This window comes from Dreissena polymorpha, chromosome 13 (assembly GCF_020536995.1).
Source record: "Dreissena polymorpha isolate Duluth1 chromosome 13, UMN_Dpol_1.0, whole genome shotgun sequence".
Taxonomy (NCBI): Eukaryota; Metazoa; Mollusca; class Bivalvia; order Myida; family Dreissenidae; genus Dreissena; species Dreissena polymorpha.
The window spans coordinates 72,086,378-72,105,851 of record NC_068367.1 but is presented as its reverse complement, the minus strand read 5'-3'; the positions used below and the strand labels follow the sequence as shown (position 1 = coordinate 72,105,851).

Here is a 19,474-nt window from a genome sequence, read left to right as displayed (position 1 = left end):
GATATTTGGCATGCATGTGTATCTCATAGAGCTGCACATTTTGAGTGGTGAAAGGTCAAGGTCAAGGTCATCCTTCAAGGTCAAATATATGGGTCAAAATTGCTAATGTAATGTCACTTCTGCAATATTGAAGCTAGCAATTTTATATTTGACATGCATGTGTATCTCATGGAGCTGCACATTTTGAGTGGTGAAGGGTCAAGGTCATCCTTCAAGGTCAAACGTCATATACGGGGACATAGTGTTTCACAAACACATCTTGTTTATTTATATTATACAGTGCTAGGAATTATACCGCTGTATAATAAACTCACTAAACCAAATGTTTAGTTTATTTGAAAAGGTTTGTATCTTTTTTTGTGCTCACCTGATTGCTCAGGTGAGCTTTTGTGACCTGTCTTTGTCCGTCGTCTGTCCGCCTGTCCGTCCACATTTGTTCGTAAACACTCTAGAAGCCACATTTATTGTCCGATCTTCTTGAAACTTAGTCAGAAGCTACGTCCCAATGAAATCTCGGTCGAGTTCGAAACTGGGTTGTGCCGGGTCAAAAACAAGGTCACTAGGTCAAAAAAAGGAAAAAACTTGTAAACACTGTAGAAGTCACATTTCATGCCCAATCTACATCTAACTTTGTCAAAATGTTTGTCTTAATGATATGTTGGCTGAGTTGAAAAGTGGTTCCGGTCAGTTAAAAAACATGGCCGCCAGTGGGCGGGGCAGTTTTCCTTATTTGGCTATAGAGAAACTTTGTCAACACTCTAGAAGTCACAATTTTGCCCAATCATCATGAAAGTTGGTCAAAACATTGGTTTTATTGATTTCTGGGACGAGTTCGAAAATGGTCCAGATCGGTGAAAAAACATGGCCGCCAGTGGTCGGGGCATTTTTCTCTATATGTATATAGTGAAAACATGTGAACACTCTAGAAGTCACTTTTTTGGCCCAATTGGTGAAATGATTGGTTTTATATATATCTCAGATGAGTTCGCAAATGGTCCCGATCGGTAAAAAAACATGGCTGCCAGGGGGGGGGGCAGTTTTCCTTATGTGACTACAGAGAAACCTTGTGATCGAACACAATAGAAGTCTCATTTTTTGCCTAATCATCGTGAAACTTAGTCAATACATTGGTTTTATTGATTTCTCGGACAAGTTGGAAAATGGCTCAGATCAGTGAAACACACTTTTTAGCTCACCTGATTGCTCAGGTGAGGTTTTAGAATTGGTCTTTGTCCGTAGTCCGTTCGTCCACATTTGGTTTGTAAACACTCTAGTATTCACACTTCTCAAGCATTCTTTATGAAAGTTGCTGAAAGATCTGTCAAAATTGATAATGAGCAAAATCACATAATGAATGCTATATTATTATTGCCATTAGATTGTCCAAATTTTCATTATATTATACAAAATCCTTTTGAACACTCTAGAGGTCACAATTTTGTTTCAGATTTTATAAATCTTGGTCAAAATATTTATTTTTGTAAGCAAAGTTTGATGTTTGGTAAGGGGGGTCAACTCAAAATATAGATCACCAGGTAAAATCTTACAAAAACGAAAACACTCCATACACCAGAGTTTTGGTTTAATAATGATGAAACTTGACCAGGATGTTTGTCTTGACAATATCTAGGTCAAGTTTGACGTTTGGTAAAGATTAAATGAACCGACTCCTCTCAGGTGAGCGAACTAGGGCCATCTTAGCCCTCTTGTTTCAATTTTGGTCCGATTTTTGGGAAAAAATTTTGCTCTTTGCCATTGGGAAACAGCCTGTAAAAGGCTGTAATTTTTGGGTAAAAAGGCACTGTCACTGTAGTTTTATTTATGAAAGGCTTAGATAATTTTAAGATTTCTTTCTTTCACCCTCCCAAATTCTTTCTATTATACCCCTATTTATCATTTTTATTTGCACCCCGTCCCATCTATGGTCACAGTGCAGCTGCCTTAAACAGCCCTGTTATATAGGCAGCGAACACAGCAGTTAACCCGTTGATCATTCATAAAAAAGATTATTAATTAAGTAGAAACTATATTAGGGTCTATTGTTGGTCAGACTGGCAATTTTGGCAAAACTATGATTTTTGTATTTTGCTTAAAAAAATTTAATCAGCATAGATACTGAAATTGGCTTAATATTTACATGGAATGCAGCTGTTTAGAAAACAATTCACTTCTTTACAAAAAAATTCCCATTTTAATAAGCTAAATCAGTTTTTTAATTCTTAAAAAAAAGTGAAACTGTTTTTTACATTACAGTCCAAGAAAAATTATTAAAAGTCACTTTGATGTTAACTGTTACTGAAAGAGTAGATGTTTATATGGCTTGCATTGAAGACGCCCAAAATTGTTGTCAGTTTGTTGACTTTGATATTGTCATTATTGACAATTTTCTTGCAAATATCAACATGTTTATTACAAAAAAGGAAAATCAGTATACAATGAAATTGAACAATCAATGTTAGAATGTTTTTTTTAACACCATGCACCCTTGATGGGGCTATAGTTTGTACCTTAGGGATGGAAGTTATCCTGAGTGAAACACCACCTTCACAAATTAGTGAAAAAAAATGAGCATTGGCCTCAACATACATTGAAAAAATCAATGTCAGAATGTTTTTTGCTGTTTTTCACTGCAGGGAAGGCAGTTGTTCTGAGTCTACGCCTAGTTCCGGGGATTATGAGGACGCCTATGACTTGCCATATCGTCAACTTGAGGAATTTGCGGACGTGCTCGCATCTAAAGTTCTCATCAACTCTGTGGCAATTACCAGACGTGAGCACATGAGTAACCTTAGGGTATGTTATCATTGAGTTATCAAAGGGTATGTTATCATTGAGTAACCTGAGGGAATGTTATAATTGAGTAACCCTAGGGTATGTTCAGGGGTTCTGAAATATTTTAAGAGTCTACTTGTCCACGGACAAGTTGGACGCACAAATTCACTTGTCCGTACCAAAGAAGTACTTGTCCGTACTTTTAAGATAGATAAAGGAAAAGGTCATAACTAATTAAGCAAATAATACAAGCATACACTTATGTTAACTTCTATTTTAAATTATAAACATAGTTAACTAGAAAATTCACATGAACAAAAAATACAAGCAAGATGTGCATATAATAAAATCACGTTTAAGTCACACATGATACCATCTCGGATATTTAATAATCTCAACATGACAGTACAATTCACTTGAAATAAAATAATCTCCATTAATTATAAGTATATAATTATCCGCTTATAAAGGAAACTCCTTACAAAGTTTACATTTACACACATCGGCAACGTTTTCAAGCCAAGGAAAATCAATTAGCCAAGACTCAACAAATTCTCCTCTCCGCTTGGCGTCGTATGTTTATCATATTCATACTTGGCTTTTCTCTTCTTTTCCGACGCCGAACTGATTTTATCATTGGTCTGATTAGCGTCATGGCTTGAAGTTGAAGTGGTTTTATTATATAAAAATCGAATGCAGGTCGTTAAAACATGTATGCGGCCATATGCAATGTACGAAAAGTGTTATCTAATGCATGATTGGCTGTTGCTATACACATGTGTGCTGGTTTCATTATTATTAAAATTGTTTTCTTGTGCTTGATTGGCTGTTGCTTTATATACTTGTTTACTACATTAAATAATTATTATCGGAAAATAACCTATCTCCAGTTGAAAAAGTGTTCCAGTCTGCAGATTAATCATAAGCTATTTATATAAACTTTCGTTTTTGATTTTCGGAAAATAGAGTAGTTTCGTTCTCGAAAAAAAAATACCACGGAAATTTTACTTGTCCCTGGACAAGTCAGCTTTCCAAAACTGCTTGTCCGGAAGGGGAAATTGACGACTCGGACAACTCGGACAGCATATTTCAGAACCCCTTATGTTATCATTGAGTAACCTAAAGGTATGCTATCATGGAGTAATCTTAGGGAATGTTATCATTGAGTAACCTTAGGGAATGTTATCATTGAGTAACCTAAGGGTATGCAGAGCTCCAGATAAGGTTTTGTGAAATTCTTAAATTACTACCAGATTTTCAAAAATAATTCTTAACTCTGAAATTTTATTCTTAACGTTACTACTAAGTTTTGGAAAATAATTCTTATTTTTTCTAAATGACCTAAAATAAATAATAATGGTTATTTTCATGCAAAAAAATCAAAATAAACATACTAGCAACTTTATTTATACGAGTTCAACAGTGTCTTTTCAGTATTATACAATTTTATTTTTCCAATACCTTCATATGCCCAAACTGTGTTTAGATTGCATGCCTTAGATGAATTTTTACATATTTCACATTTAAAACGGGTCTCCCCTTCAATCTTTTCAACGATTAACCACGGGACTTGTCCCTTCCACTCGTTCAATGTTTTTTTTGCGTGTGTTTAAGTTTGGACCTGTCGTGTCGCGTTTTTGTTTAGCTTTTCCGACTGTGTCCGCAACTGAACATACAACATTGTAAAAGATCTTTTCTATAATGTCTTTCTAAACATTTAACTTCGGCTCACTTTGTGTACAATATGTTAAAAGCGTGTTATTGTACGCTTTGCAGTTTTTTAGGACGCTCCCTGGACGCCGCCATTGTTTTTTGACAGATAGACTGTATACGCCGCTTTATGGAAAAAAAGGCGCTTTGTTAAACAAACCCGATAACCATTCTATATAAGCATCGCAAAGATCTTTAATACGCGAAAAGAACTCAATAAAAATCGATACGAACCGATGTAAAAATAATATTCGTAACTTGATTTTGTAATTCTTAATGGTACGACAAGATTTTAAAATAAATACGTAACGGACTTGAAAATAATTCGTAATTACGACAATACGACCCTTATCTGGAGCTCTGGGTATGTTATCATTGAGTAACCTAAAGGTATGTTATCATTGAGTAACCTAAGGGTATGTTATCATTGAGTAACCTAAGGGTACATGTATGTTATCATTGAGTAACCTAAGGGTATGTTATCATTGAGTAACCTAAGGGTACATGTATGTTATCATTGAGTAACCTAAGGGTATGTTATCATTGAGTAACCCAAGGGTATGTTATCATTGAGAAACCTGAGGGAATGTTTTCAATGAGTAACCTTAAGGTATGTTATCATTGAGTTACCTTATGATAATGTTATCATTTAGTGACCTAAGGGTATGCTATCATTGAGTAACCTTAGGGTATGTTATCATTGAGTAACCTAAGGGTATGTTATCAATGAGTAACCTGAGGGAATGCTATCATCGAGTATCTTAGGGTATGTTATCATTGAGTAACCTGAGGGTATGTTATCATTGAGTAACCTTAGGGTATGTTATCATTGAGTAAACTTAGGGAATTTTATCATTGAGTAACCTTCGGTTATGTTATCATTGAGTAACCTTAGGTTATGTTATCATTGAGTAACCTTAGGGTATGTTATCATTGAGTAACCTAAGGGTATGTTATATTTGAGTAACCTGAGGGAGTGTTATCATTGTACTGAAAACAATGTACAGTCAATCTTGTGCTTGCGACCACTTGAATTAAGCGACCTTTGTCTTATGCCACCACTTTGAATCCCATCCGAGCGTTTTTACTACATTTTCATATTGTATTAAGCAACTTTTGTCTTACGCGACCAGCGACCGCTGATTTTAGTGTTTTTTGATGTCCAAGTCTTGAATTAAGCGACTGCTTTGCAGTAAAAGTGGTAAATCTGTTGACCATTCAGGTACAAATCAGTGTTAATTGTTAATCTAAGCCGATAAGATGATCGATTACATCTTTGTTTTGATTTCACACCAGCCATTTTCCTTTGTCTCGATGACTGGTTCTGACCGGTGATAATGCTGACTGCGTATCAATTTGTGGTGTAGAATAATACAGTGATGTATTGCCAACAGTCTACCGATGAAAGAGATTATTATCTGGGACGTTTAATGACAAATTTGATTGCCGATTTTATTGCAGAAACTGTGCGCCGATGCGTCAAACATTTTCACAGTGTTCTTGAGAGGTGTAAAAAATAAACTAATAAACTATTAATCTGTAATATGTGTCAAAATCTGTTCATTAAACAATTGTAATTGTTATTATGCTAATAAGTTTGTGTTAGTAAATTTTCCAATCAGGTCTGTTTATTTAGTTTTCAATCGAGGTGTTTTATTTATTTCCCTATGTACCATACTGGAGTAATATATATATATATATATATATATATATATATATATATATATATATATATATATATATATATATATATATATATATATATATATATATATATATATATCGTCGCTGTCGTTCTCAAACCTCGTAGCTACAAAATGCCAATTTTTCAGGAGAGAGAAAAAACTGTCTCATTTTTTTATAACGATGTTTTAGAAATTGAAATTCTGTAAAAATACCAAACAAATGAAGCTGCAAAATACGGTATAAGCCGTTGAGGCGTAAGTCATACCGATAAGTCATACTGACAGTCAGACATGGTAGCTACGATATTTTGTCACCACAGTTTTGTCATTTTTATGAGGTACGACAATTCGTTCTGATAGGAAACCTCGAAGTTGCAAATAACAAAAATTATAAAAACGTTTTTGTCAAATTTGTCCAAACGAAACGACGTACCTATAGGTGAAATGGCGTCGCTACATCTTTGGGAGGGAAAAAAGCCAACAATCATTCTACAACATTTCGTCACGTGGCTTTTTCAAGGGCTCTGATTGGCGTAGAGCTACAAGATATAGCACAAAACACGCGCCACACTTAATATATTCGGAAAAGACGAAAAATATATTTTGAAAATTTTGGAGCTACGAGGTTTGAGAACGACAGCGACGATATAAGCTTAAATGCAGAAATTAAAATGTCAAAACGGAAAGTGTTAACGTTAAATGAGAAAATTTGGGTAAAGGAAGTGTCGAAGAGTAAAAGTGCATGTAAATTTATCGCAAATGAGTTTGGAGTCGGAAAAACCCATTCTTTGCAGTGCAAACCATTTACATTGTATTACGAATGAGAGAGAACAAATAAAACTAATTTTAAGTAAAACTTTCTTTTATTCATTTATTTATATTTAGATTCATTTGATTACACAAGCTGACATCATTGTGTCAAAAGGAAATAATCCTGCATCTGGATTAAAAATAAAAGGTCCGCATTTATCCCAAATGGCATTTTTGACGATGCTGGAACAGCAGCGTCCAAGGTTTGATAACCAGTAAAAAAAATCTTCACAATGGCGCCCTATGTAAAAGACCGAGCCAGTCCAATTGAGATAACTCGATTTTTCAGTTACTTCCCTTGGCATTCGCCACTGCGTAGGAGATTGCTCGTTGATTTTCATTGATAACATTCTCCTAGCAGAGTTGTCGTTCGTGTTGATAAAGGTAAATATTAATAGAACAGCATATCCTGGGGAAAAAGATTGAATAAGTGTATCAGAACGTTAATTTCAAATTAGTAATTTTACATCCATTTTATTTTTATGGACCAATGAAACAACTATATATTTTCTCTATTTTGTTTGATATTTGTTCTCGATTTAGTAAATAAATTGCGAATAAAAACATGTAAAATTAACTTTTTATGTGATCACAAAACTAAAGAATGCGAACGATTTCGAACCTGCAAATTGTAAACGCTGCACTGCTATGATATATATAGATAAAACAACATTTCTTTGCATAAGTGTTCGTCCCGCTAGCGCAGTGGTAAGGACGTTCGCTTTTTCACCTTTACGACACCGGTTCGATTCCCGCTCCCGGCGCAATGTTATATTTTGTATGTTTTGAGGTCACCATTCCTGACAGTTGTTTTTTCCGGAAAATCTTATCCCCCCGCAGCATTTGACCATATAAAAAAAAAAAGTATTTCAGTACAAAACAAATAGCTGGAAATTGCAGCTATCATTCAAAATTCGTCCCAACTGTCGTCAATCTAATCTTATTAGGTAGGAGTGCTGGACACATTCCGGGTTTCAACATTATGCAGCCTCAGCGCGGAGGTAACTCATTACCTTGGAAAAACACAAATACACACACTGGGTGCAGCCTAGGCGCGTATAGACTCAAACAAGGCAACAAACTCAAGTGCGGGCACAATCATTTAAAATTTACATATTGAATACGATATTCTAACAGAAATTACACAACCACCTAAGTGTACATACCATGTTTGATATTTCGTTTGATTGTTAGATTTCAGCATATACATGTATAAGGTCATTTCGCTATTAGTTAACTTATCCATATGTTCGTGGGCGAACTCGGATAGTCAAGTGCTCATACGATTGAGCTCACATGGTCCGGCTATGTGCTCATACCTACTTTCGAGAATCATCATGAATGTATTGCCATACTTAATGAACAAGAATGTGACCTGCCTCCCAGTTTCGCTCAATGGGTCAAGTTACCCACGGGTACTACTTCCCCGTACCCCTAACCTTTTTTTCGTACCAAAAATGTTTCGTACGCAAATTGTTTTCGTACCAAATTTTTTTTCGTACCCAAAATTTTCGTACCCAAATTTTTTATCGTACCCAAATGTTCGTATCAACATACACAATTGTGGTGATATAGATAAACTTAAATTGATGTTTTATATCCATCCTCTTCAAAAGCATCGTCACACCAGTACTGCCAGTACTTTGATTAATTAAGAGACCATTTTATTAAGAGACCACTTTTGGCAACTCCCTTTAGTGGTCTCTAAATACAAGATTGACTGTATGTTGATAATAAAGGGTTAAGAGTGAAACTGTTGCATCATCTTAACAACTCTTGATCAAATACAATTGTTTTGTGCTCAACTGTGGCTATTGTTATAATTATTGATTTCTTGTAGAAATGTTCTTATTTTGTTTTGAGTACATGTACATGTTATAAATGTGTTCAATATTAATTCAGTTTGTTGTGTTTGTCATAATGATTGATTTCTTGTAAAAAACTGCCAATTTGGGTTAATTTACATATATTAAAATGTTTACAGTATTTACTTTGTTGATAGCTTTTAGCCCTGAAACCTTTTATAGATTATTCTATTGGTGTTACTAACCCAATTGTTTCCACCTATTTTCCAAGAAATCTGTGAACTTGAGTGATTATATTTTTTTTTTTTATTGGTTCCTACAATGGTAAAGTTTACATACCCGGTAAACATGTAATTTACTCCAGTCATCAGTACTTATAAAACACTTACAAATGAACAGAATAAAACACTTACAAATGTACAGAATAAAACACTTACAAATGTACAGAATGAAACACTTACAAATGTACAGAATGAAACACTTACAAATGTACAGAATGAAACACTTACAAATGTACAGAATGAAACACTTACAAATGTACAGAATGAAACACTTACAAATGTACAGAATGAAACACTTACAAATGTACAGAATAAAACACTTACAAATGTACAGAATGAAACACTTACAAATGTACAGAATGAAACACTTAAAAATGTACAGAATGAAACACTTACAAATGTACAGAATAAAACACTTACAAATGTACAGAATAAAACACTTACAAATGTACAGAATGAAACACTTACAAATGTACAGAATGAAACACTTACAAATGTACAGAATGAAACACTTACAAATGTACAGAATAAAACACTTACAAATGTACAGAATAAAACACTTACAAATGTACAGAATAAAACACTTACAAATGTACAGAATAAAACACTTACAAATGTACAGAATGAAACACTTACAAATGTACAGAATGAAACACTTACAAATGTACAGAATAAAACACTTACAAATGTACAGAATAAAACACTTACAAATGTACAGAATAAAACACTTACAAATGTACAGAATAAAACGCTTACAAATGTACAGAATAAAACACTTACAAATGTACAGAATAAAACACTTACAAATGTACAGAATAAAACAATTACAAATGTACAGATTAACGGAAATACTGATCATCTTGTACTTATTTTCTACTCAACAGTATCAGTCATGAAATTCCAACATAAAGGCTGCTGTTGATTTCTCACTTAAGCTGATTAACTCTTTCAGTGCTGGAACCGAATTTACAAGGCCTTTGCAATCAGTTTGGATCCAGATGAGACGCCACAGAACGTGGCGTCTCATCAGGATCCAAACTGTTTGCTATTCTGATAATATTCTTTGAAAAAAATAGAAGAAAATGCTAATTTTAGAAATTCAGCAGACGACATTTTAGCAGACGACAAATTTCCCAGCATGCAAAGGGTTAAAACATTATTCCAGCAGTCTGCACCTTCTGTTGTAGAAGATTAATCGTTAGTAAAATATTCTTCTTCATTATTATTTAAGCGGAAACATGGACGTCCCATGGCTACAAAATCCAGATTCCTGTAAAATTAATAGCTTTTGGTAGCATGCACTTATAAATACTAATTTTCAGTTATATATTCTTCTTGATTATTATTGTAGCGGAAACACGGACGTCCCATCGCTACGGGCAACTGGGGGTGTGGTGCGTTTGGTGGGGATCCCCACCTGAAGTCCCTGATACAGTGGATGGCGTCCAGCTATGCCGGATGTCCATGCATGCTTTACTACACCTTCCAAAACCATCAAATGGACAGGGTAAATACAGTGTTATAAAGTAAAAATAAATTATTGTAGCCGCTCTCGGAAAATGTGGATTAACCCTTTGCATGCTGGGAAATTTGTCATCTGCTAAAATGTCGTCTGCGGAATTTCTAAAATTAGCATTTTTGATTTTTTTCAAAGAATACTATCAGAATAGCAAACAGTTTGGATCCTGATGAGACGCCACGTTCTGTGGCGTCTCATCTAGATCCAAACTGTTTGCAAAGGCCTTCAAAATTCGGTTCCCGCACTTAAAGGGTTAATGCATGTGCATGAGGTCTCGTCCCAGATTAGCCTGTGCAGTCTGCTAATCAGGTATGACACTTTCCGCCAAGACTGGACTTTAGATAAGACAAGACTTCCTTTTTGCCTTTATTCCCAATGTTTTGGTCAAAGTTTTGGATGCATGTAGTCCTGAAGTACTACATGTGATAGTTTAAAAAAAAATTGTGCCACTTTCCACCCTGAACTTCAGGGTGCAGGATCATGTGGCTTTGTGGGGTTCCCCCTTTTGACTTTAATGGATGTATACTGGACAGTAAATGGTGCTTTATTTCAAATAACTTTTTTAAATTATTTTTCTTAAGAATATCTAGTAGAGCATAATAGACAGATTTTTATGCTGCTTTGGGCAATGTGAAATACATGGAAATTACTTTATTTAATAAGCCCGTGTTCTTGTTAAAAAATATGGTATCTGCTGCATTCATTGTACATCAATAAGCTTCACACAACGTGACATTTTGTCAACGATTTCAGACGTATTTAATGATTTATACTTATACCTTAAGATATTGGCACAACCTGCAAGAAAAACTGTCTTTTATGCACTGAAGATTTTTGCAAATGTAGTTCAATTACTTGAGAAATTAGCAAAAATAAAGTTCTTTACGATGTGTTTACATTCTGTAGAGCCCGTTTGTAAAGCCCGGGAAACCCTGTTGATTCTGCACCCTTAACTTGCTCAGTAACAACCGCAACATTATACACTGGTACATGTGACTGTCATGTGATGCCAAACCTTAACCCAGAGTATGACGTTCTTTAATTTTATGCTTTCCAGTGGTTTATAGAGAAATATCAGTGAATTAAAACTGATAATTTCACTGTTTTAAACAATGAAAATTATCAGTGAAAATTATCAATAGTTTTCACCGTTTACTGTGAAATGACGTCATTTTTTGACGAAATGACGTCATTATCCCAGCGAAATTCTTTGGTTAAACTCTTTAACAATGTATATAAACAGTGAAAAAAAAAAGCATAAAATAAAAAGAAAATTTGTTGGATTCGGTGAAATATCGATTTAAATTCACTCGTGATCATAGAAAATATATATTTTCACTCGTGGCTGCGCCACTCGTGAAAATATTATTTTCTATGATCACTCGTGAATTAAAATCGCTAATGCACCGAATCCAACAAATATCCTCTATGTCACAGATAAACCTCTGCAGTCTGTGCAGGCTTATAAGGGATGACATTTCTGCTTCTATGGATTTTTTTGTTTAAGCAAAGTTTTATCTAAAAGTCTACGAGCAATGTGTCGTCCCACATGACTTTACGCATATGCATTAAGCCCAGTTTTCTCCAGAACGAGGCTCAATTTGTTTACCATGTTACACTAACAGCATTGCAATTAATAAAAAAAAATTATTCCTTGGGTCAATAAAATACATGAAGCAGTTATGGAAACTAAAAAAAACAAACACATAAATCACGTGGATTGTAGTTTTAATTAAGTTCTTTTGTTCCATTATCTACTCGGTTCAATAACATAATTGAGCAGTTTTGGACACTTTGAAAAAACACACTTTAACCCTTTCCCACTCAGAAGCAAATTTAAAATGGCTAAGTGCAAACAGCATAAAACCAGAACAGCCTGCGAGTAACTCGCAGTCTGTTCAGGTTTTATGCTGTTTGCTGCTCATCAGTATCTAAGGGTTGGAAATGAAGGCTTTAAAAATTGAATCTAGTAAGAAAGGTCTTAAATTAAGTCTAACTTTCTAAGGGACTACAAATGCTTAAAACTATGTCTCTAAGTGGTAAAGGGTTAATTTTCTTAATTGTAGTTTCAAGAGGTGGCAGACATCATTATACAGAGAGGATGGGACGTGTCCAAACTAATGCAGGTTGTACGCAGGTACTGTATGACCACGAACGATGAAATCGACACCTTCGGCCACCCCACTAGGGAGCTGTTTGATGTAATTCTTCAAGGCGAGATTTTTCCTAATGTGTGAATTTGTGTGTGTGTTTCAAGGTTTAAAGTCTTTCAAGCCCTAAGGCTGCATTGTGTAAGAACTTGTGTGAATTTATGGGTGGTTAAATCAGTTTTGTTTCACCCCAGTTTTTCCTGAAGCCTGATGGATAGTTGAAACTGTTCAATAACTGTAATTGAATCACTCAGGAGACATGTGACAGTTAGTAGGCTGGAGCTGTATCAATGGAAGTATAAGCTGAACAGGGGGCCTGGAGTGTTCAAAAGCATGATGGACAATTGAAATTGTTCCTTAACTGTAATTGAATGTCATTCCACCTTTGATATAGGGTGGTATGCTGGTATATTCTCACTGCGAAGAACAAGACCTGTGAGCCACATTCTGAAACATTTTGATGTTGTACTTGTTCAGGGCGTGCATATTATTTGGTAGAAAAATCAGTTTTTGTTTAACTCATATCGTTTTTAAACAATGGACCAGTAACAGAATGAAGCTCCATGATTGATTTGTGGGCATGTTGAAAGCTGCATATTACCAGAATTTTACCAGTCAAATTTCCGTTAATAAATATGGGTACTGGTAATAAGTATGGGTACCGGTAATAAGAGATCCATCACTTCATGGGTTAGTACCTGTTTCAGCCCTCATGTATGTTTTTGTTTAAAGATAGGATCATCTTTTGTTCATTAAAGAAGTGAAATGTTAAAAGTCTATTGAGTTCTATAGTATGATATTAATGTTTTTTTGTACTTGAAATGTTTAAATAGAGATGTCAAATCATGCCATTTTTGATTGTGTACCTTAAAAGTGTTTGTTGGATTATGAACAAAGAGTCACTAGATATGATTGATTTGCTTTTGTACCTCGCTGCATGTGGTACAAATGGATAGACAATTTTGTGAGTGCTACATCACTGTGTAATTTGAGTCATCATCTTATTGAGTCAAATTTTGTTATGCATAGATTCCTGTGAAAATGATATTTCTATTTTTATGTTCTTTTAGTCTTTAGTACTTAAATATGTATAGTTTCTTAATTTAGCATAATCTTGTTGAAAAACATATTTTTGCACAATGCAATCAAGTTTTTAATATACGTATTTGTGATATTTTAGTTGCTATTATTTTTAGGTATCCGGTTTGATCCTTTTTAAAGTTTGATTGCATTGAATTTTACTATGCTTAAGAAAAGACATACAATTAAGAGTGTCAAGTTGTATTAACTAATTAATGGTCTAGCCTTTTGCTGTTAAAGATAAATATTCCATATGAAAAAAAAAATATAAGCATTTAAAAGTAGATTTTTTTAATGTATATATTTGTATTATATGTTGACTATAATGAATAAAATGTCATCAACAAAAACTCACAAGGTTTAGTATGAACTTTTAATACCCCTCGGCTTTGTTGCCTTTTTCAAGGTAATAAAAAATATAGGAGCATTATGTCACATGTTTTTTTAGTATTGATTGGATAATATAAATCACAAACATTCTAATGTTTACCACATGTTATACCTTGTTACAGATATTATTACTTACATTGTTAGTATATCTCAACGACTAGTTGATTACTTGGGGTGTATGGAAAATACACCAGAGGCATGTGACCACTGTAAGACAATCGGATTAGGTTATTTTTGTTGGAGGTGAGTTATACCTTCATTACTTTTTGTATTAGAGATATGTTTATTTTTGTTATGTTTGCTTAGGAAAATCTAAATTTTGATTGTCTAATTATTTTTGACATGTTAAAAAATCAAAACTCCTGTAAAATTTTAGAAAAACATGGGGTATTACAAAAACTGGTTTTTAAAATGTATATACCTTTATAACAAGTCATGTACACATAATGTTTAAATTATCCCTACTGCAGTGAATAAATGGTTGTTTTGATAACTTTTGATTATTTCCATTCTATAAATCATCATTTGTTATTTGTATACCCTTGTCTTTGGTTGGTTTTATGTAGTCAATTCTTTGTAAAAAACAATTGAGTTGTTTATTTGTCAAAAGGCATTTAATGCAATGTGATTTAATGACTGTTGCATATAGACATTTATTTACATAAAATCATGTAACAGTTAATTATACAGTATTTTATTGCTTTGTGTAAATAAATTTTCTGCAGGTCTATAAAAAAGTAGTATACAAATCAGTTACCCTTCATTTCATAATTGTTTACTATTCATATGTTATATATATTTCTCTTCAAAAGATGTTTTGTATTGTCTTTTGTATATTTCATTTTTTCGCAGTATTAAAACTTCTTGTTTTGCTATTCAATTACCGGTATAGTAGTCTGTTGAATTGTCATCTGCTTTCAAAAAGACATATTAATGTTCTCAACGTTTAACACACTTCTAAAGAAAACCAGTCAGTGATGTTTTTTAATTATTGTGTATATACCGGTATTGCTTTTGTTAATAATATAAATTATATTTCAATAGTGTTGAATTTGAAAATAATGAAAAATGCATCTGTTTTTCCATGATGCACATAACATAATGTTTCTATGAGGAGGTCCCTTAAAATATTATACTGAAAGAATTGCAATCCAATCTGTTAAACTTTCTTTATTTTTAAATCAGAATGTTAAAGTTTTCTTCTTTGATTTTGATCTTAACCATTCACATTTGTTTATGTTCTCTTAATTAAAATGAACAAAAAAATGGTATTTTGTATTTAGAACATACCATTTTGTGCATTTTTTGATCCAATTTAAGGACAGCATTGGATCATCTTTTGTTTTACATGAATCTTCACCCAATTTTTTATGAAAGCAAATTAAAATAAAATGTATTAAAGGTGAATTTGTGAATTTTGTTTACAAACTCAAAGCTTACTTGGAGTATCAATCATAAAAAGTACATCCAAATCTATGACTTACATGTTGTTGTTTTTACCTTCTTCAGCAAGGGCCTTATATAGGCCCCTTCCCCGAAGAGAAAGCCCCCTTCCCCTTAGATAACAAAATTGTATTGATGCAATTTTCACTAAATTTCAAGCTTAATTTGTGAAATTTGTCCCTCTTTTAAGTGTTTTCAAGATGTTTAGACCAAAATGGAAGGCCAGGCCCTTTCCCACATAAAAAGAGGCACTGTCATAAAAAAAGTTTGTAAAGTACATTGTAATACATTTTTGTATAACTAATAAAATACAAGTTGCATGTGTTCAAATACATGTACTTATGCTAGTAGTTTCAAACTAAACTATTTTAGCTCCACTTATTACAAATGGTCTGAGCAACACTACTCACTCAACACCACTCACTCAAATGTTCTCCGTGTCAATGTAATGTTTTGGTGAAGTAAACTTTTAAACATTTTAAAGTTTCAACTACGGGTAATAAACCCTTTACCACTTATTTAAGTATTTAATCCTTTACCACTTTGATACGTTTTTGACAAATTTGTAGTCCCTTAAAAAGTTATATTTAAGACCTTTCTTACTAAATTCAAGTTTTAAAGGCTTCATTTCCTACCCTTAAGATACTGATGAGCAGCAAACAGCATAAAACCTGAACAGACTACGAGTTGCTTGCGGGCTGTTCTGGTTTTATGCTGTTTGCATATTATAACCATTTCACTTTGCTTCTGTCAGTGGGAAAGGGTTAATTGAAACTACTTACATGAGTTCAAGGTCATTGTGTGAGGTCAATGAACATGTTCCATTAATCTCACCTGCAATTTGGCAGAATTCTGCTCCTTTTGTACTTGGAAATTTGGTTATAGTAACATGCAACATCTTCCAACTGTTTCTACTAGTTCTGCTTGCAACTTAAACTTCACTTATTAAATGTTTGGGGCGATAGTTGGAGGTCACTGAACAAGTTCCATAGCTCTGACCTGCAATTTAGCAGAATTGTGCCCCCTATTTGGTTAAGGTAAATGTGCAATGTCCCCATGTAACTGTTTCCACTAAAGATGCTGAATTAAAACTTCATATACTAGTATGTGTCCAGCTTTATTGTATGAGGTCATTTTGTAAGGTCAGAGATTAGGTTTATTAGATCTACTTCTCTGCTTGGATCCATAACTCTGCATTAAACCAAATGTTAATCCTTTATGTATATTGTAACAAATTGGTTTGAGGTAATTGTCCTACATATTATTACTGTTTTTACTTGTTCTGCTATCAACTCAAACTTAATGCAAGTGTACGGGGTCATTATGTGAGGTCACTGACCAAGTTCGGTAACTCTAACCTGCAATTCTTCATAACTATGCCCCGTTTTTTACCTTAAAATTTGGTTAAGGTAAAAGTTCAACATCTTGACACTTTGTACCAGTGGAGCTATTACATTAAAGCTTCAGACATTGTTTGAGCATCATCAAAAATCAAGGTCACTTCCTAAGGTAAAAAATCTGACCAGCAAGAAAAGATTATGCCCTTTTTGTACTTTACAAATTTACATCTATGTTTGCATGCAACAACTCATCTATGACTATGATATTGGAATGAAACTCAACATGTGTTCAACAGTCATTGATCAATGACCTATAACTTTTACTGGCCTTTTAGCATGATAACTTGTATTAACCCCCTTTTGTAAATAGAAAAGTAAGTTTAATTTTTTAATGCATGCAAGTTAAAATTCATTTTAAAGTTTAAATTCAACACAATTGAGACTTCACACATGTCTATATTATAAACCTATTCATTTTAGCTTGATTGCATATAAAGCCTAAGGCTTAATTGAAATGCTTTCTAGTCCATTGCCTGGTCTAGCCCTTTCAGTGCTGGAACCGAATTTTGAAGGCCTTTGCAAACAGTTTGGATCCAGATGAGACGCGACAAAACATGGCGTCTCATCAGGATTCAAACTGTTTGCTATTCTGATAGTATTCTTTGAAAAAAAATCGAAGAATATGCTAATTTTAGAAATTCAGCAGACAACATTTTAGCAGAAGACAAATTTCCCAGCATGCAAAGGGCTAAAGAAGGCTCTCATATTGGGATTTCAAACCCGTGACCTCCAGATTGCTAGACAGACTCTATATCAACTACGCCACAGCAACATTGAGATTTCAAACCCGTGACCTCCAGATTGCTAGACAGACTCCATATCAACTACGCCACAGCAACATTGAGATTTCAAACCCGTGACCTCCAGATTGCTAGACAGACTCCATATCAACTACGCCACAGCAACATTGAGATTTCAAACCCGTGACCTCCAGATTGCTAGACAGACTCCATATCAACTACGCCACAGCCACTTCCATGTCTTTTGGATCATAACTTACCAAATGCCTATAGTTCTGAGCAATAATTGAGTAGCATTATGCCCCTTTTCGTAGAACATTCATGTAAGTGCATGCATGCCCAAATTTCTGTCTCTTAATTTTGGGCACATTCAAATATGTAGTTGGTAACTTAGATTTTGAGCTTTAAGTTTAGGCTATGATATATTATATAACTTCAACAGATATGCCACTTTAAATAAGGCTTTGTGGCCATTATATCTGGTGATTTACAGAAAATTACATCACATTAAATGATGAAAGTTAAAGAACATGATTGCTGTCTTGGGACAGCTCTTGTTTATTATGCTCCCCCCAAAATTTATTTTGGGGGGAGCATATAGTCGCCGCTTTGTCTGTCCGTGCGTGTGTCCGTCCCTCCATGCACAATTTTTGTCCGGGCTATTTCTCAGCGACTAATGACCGGAATACAATGAAACTATGGGAAGCTTCACTACCAAGAGGAGATGTGCATATTATCAGCAGGTTCTGGTCGGATGATTTTTCACAGAGTTATGGCCCTTTTGAAATTTTGTATTAAAAAATTATTGTCCTCCAAACTAATGTGCCCTCAAGACGTTTCCTTTTATCTGAATATAAAGTGCAATATTGTGACAAAAAAAAACTTTGGGGAACATCACCCGTCTCTGACGGTTTCATGTTTATCTCTACCGCCATCAACCCAATAAATGTTAAAATTAATGTTCCTGCAAAATGTTTACTTACAGGCTAGTTGTATATTGTATGCTCTGAGATTTTATGAGTACATACATACTGTACTGCTCAGACCCGGAGGGTCAAGAGCTGGGATTTGGATTATTGCAACTTAGAGACTGTTTGTAATAAAAAGCATGAAACACATTTTTACTTTTCAAAACATTTATTTGAATCAATAACTTGTCACTCAAATGAAAATAAATCAATAATCTCTATACTTTATCTCGTATTTGATGCCACTTAATGTGTACACAATCTATACATGCGATCCTTGCAGCAGGATCTAATGAAAATGCAGTTCTCATTTAACCCATTTATGCCTAGCGTCTAGAAAAAAGGCCTTGGCAAACAGCGTAGACCCAGATGAGACGCCGCATGATGCGGTGTCTCATCAGGGTCTGCGCTGTTTGCTTAAAGGAATTACTGAAAGAAATATTCTAAATATAGAAATAAATATACTAGACATCCCTTATTTAAGAAATAAATTGATCCAATTTAGAAGGATGAGAGAGTCCACTAGGCATAAATGGGTTAAGTCAGCCACCAATACACGGAGCTGATAGTGAGGGCAGTGAATCATAGAGAAAATAAATACAACTCATTTTCTATGCAGACAGACAATGTCTATCCACAAGTCTACTGGTAATTGGCCACTGTTAACTGATGACTTAGATAATTGGAATAAGAGATAATATACCCCATTAGTTGATTGTTT

The 19,474-nt window shown here is 34.2% G+C and overlaps 1 protein-coding gene across 1 annotated transcript in view; it reads left to right on the top strand.

The window, feature by feature from the left end:
* Nucleotides 1-15,609, top strand: part of LOC127855875 (uncharacterized) — a 51,407-nt gene extending 35,798 nt beyond the window's left edge. The window contains exons 15-17 of the mRNA XM_052391768.1: nt 2,634-2,793; nt 10,415-10,570; nt 12,649-15,609. Of these exons, the coding sequence (XP_052247728.1) occupies nt 2,634-2,793; nt 10,415-10,570; nt 12,649-12,819 (487 nt within the window). The 3' untranslated portion in view covers nt 12,820-15,609. The remainder of the gene's footprint in view (nt 1-2,633; nt 2,794-10,414; nt 10,571-12,648) is intronic.
* The last annotated feature ends 3,865 nt before the right edge of the window (nt 15,610-19,474 follow it).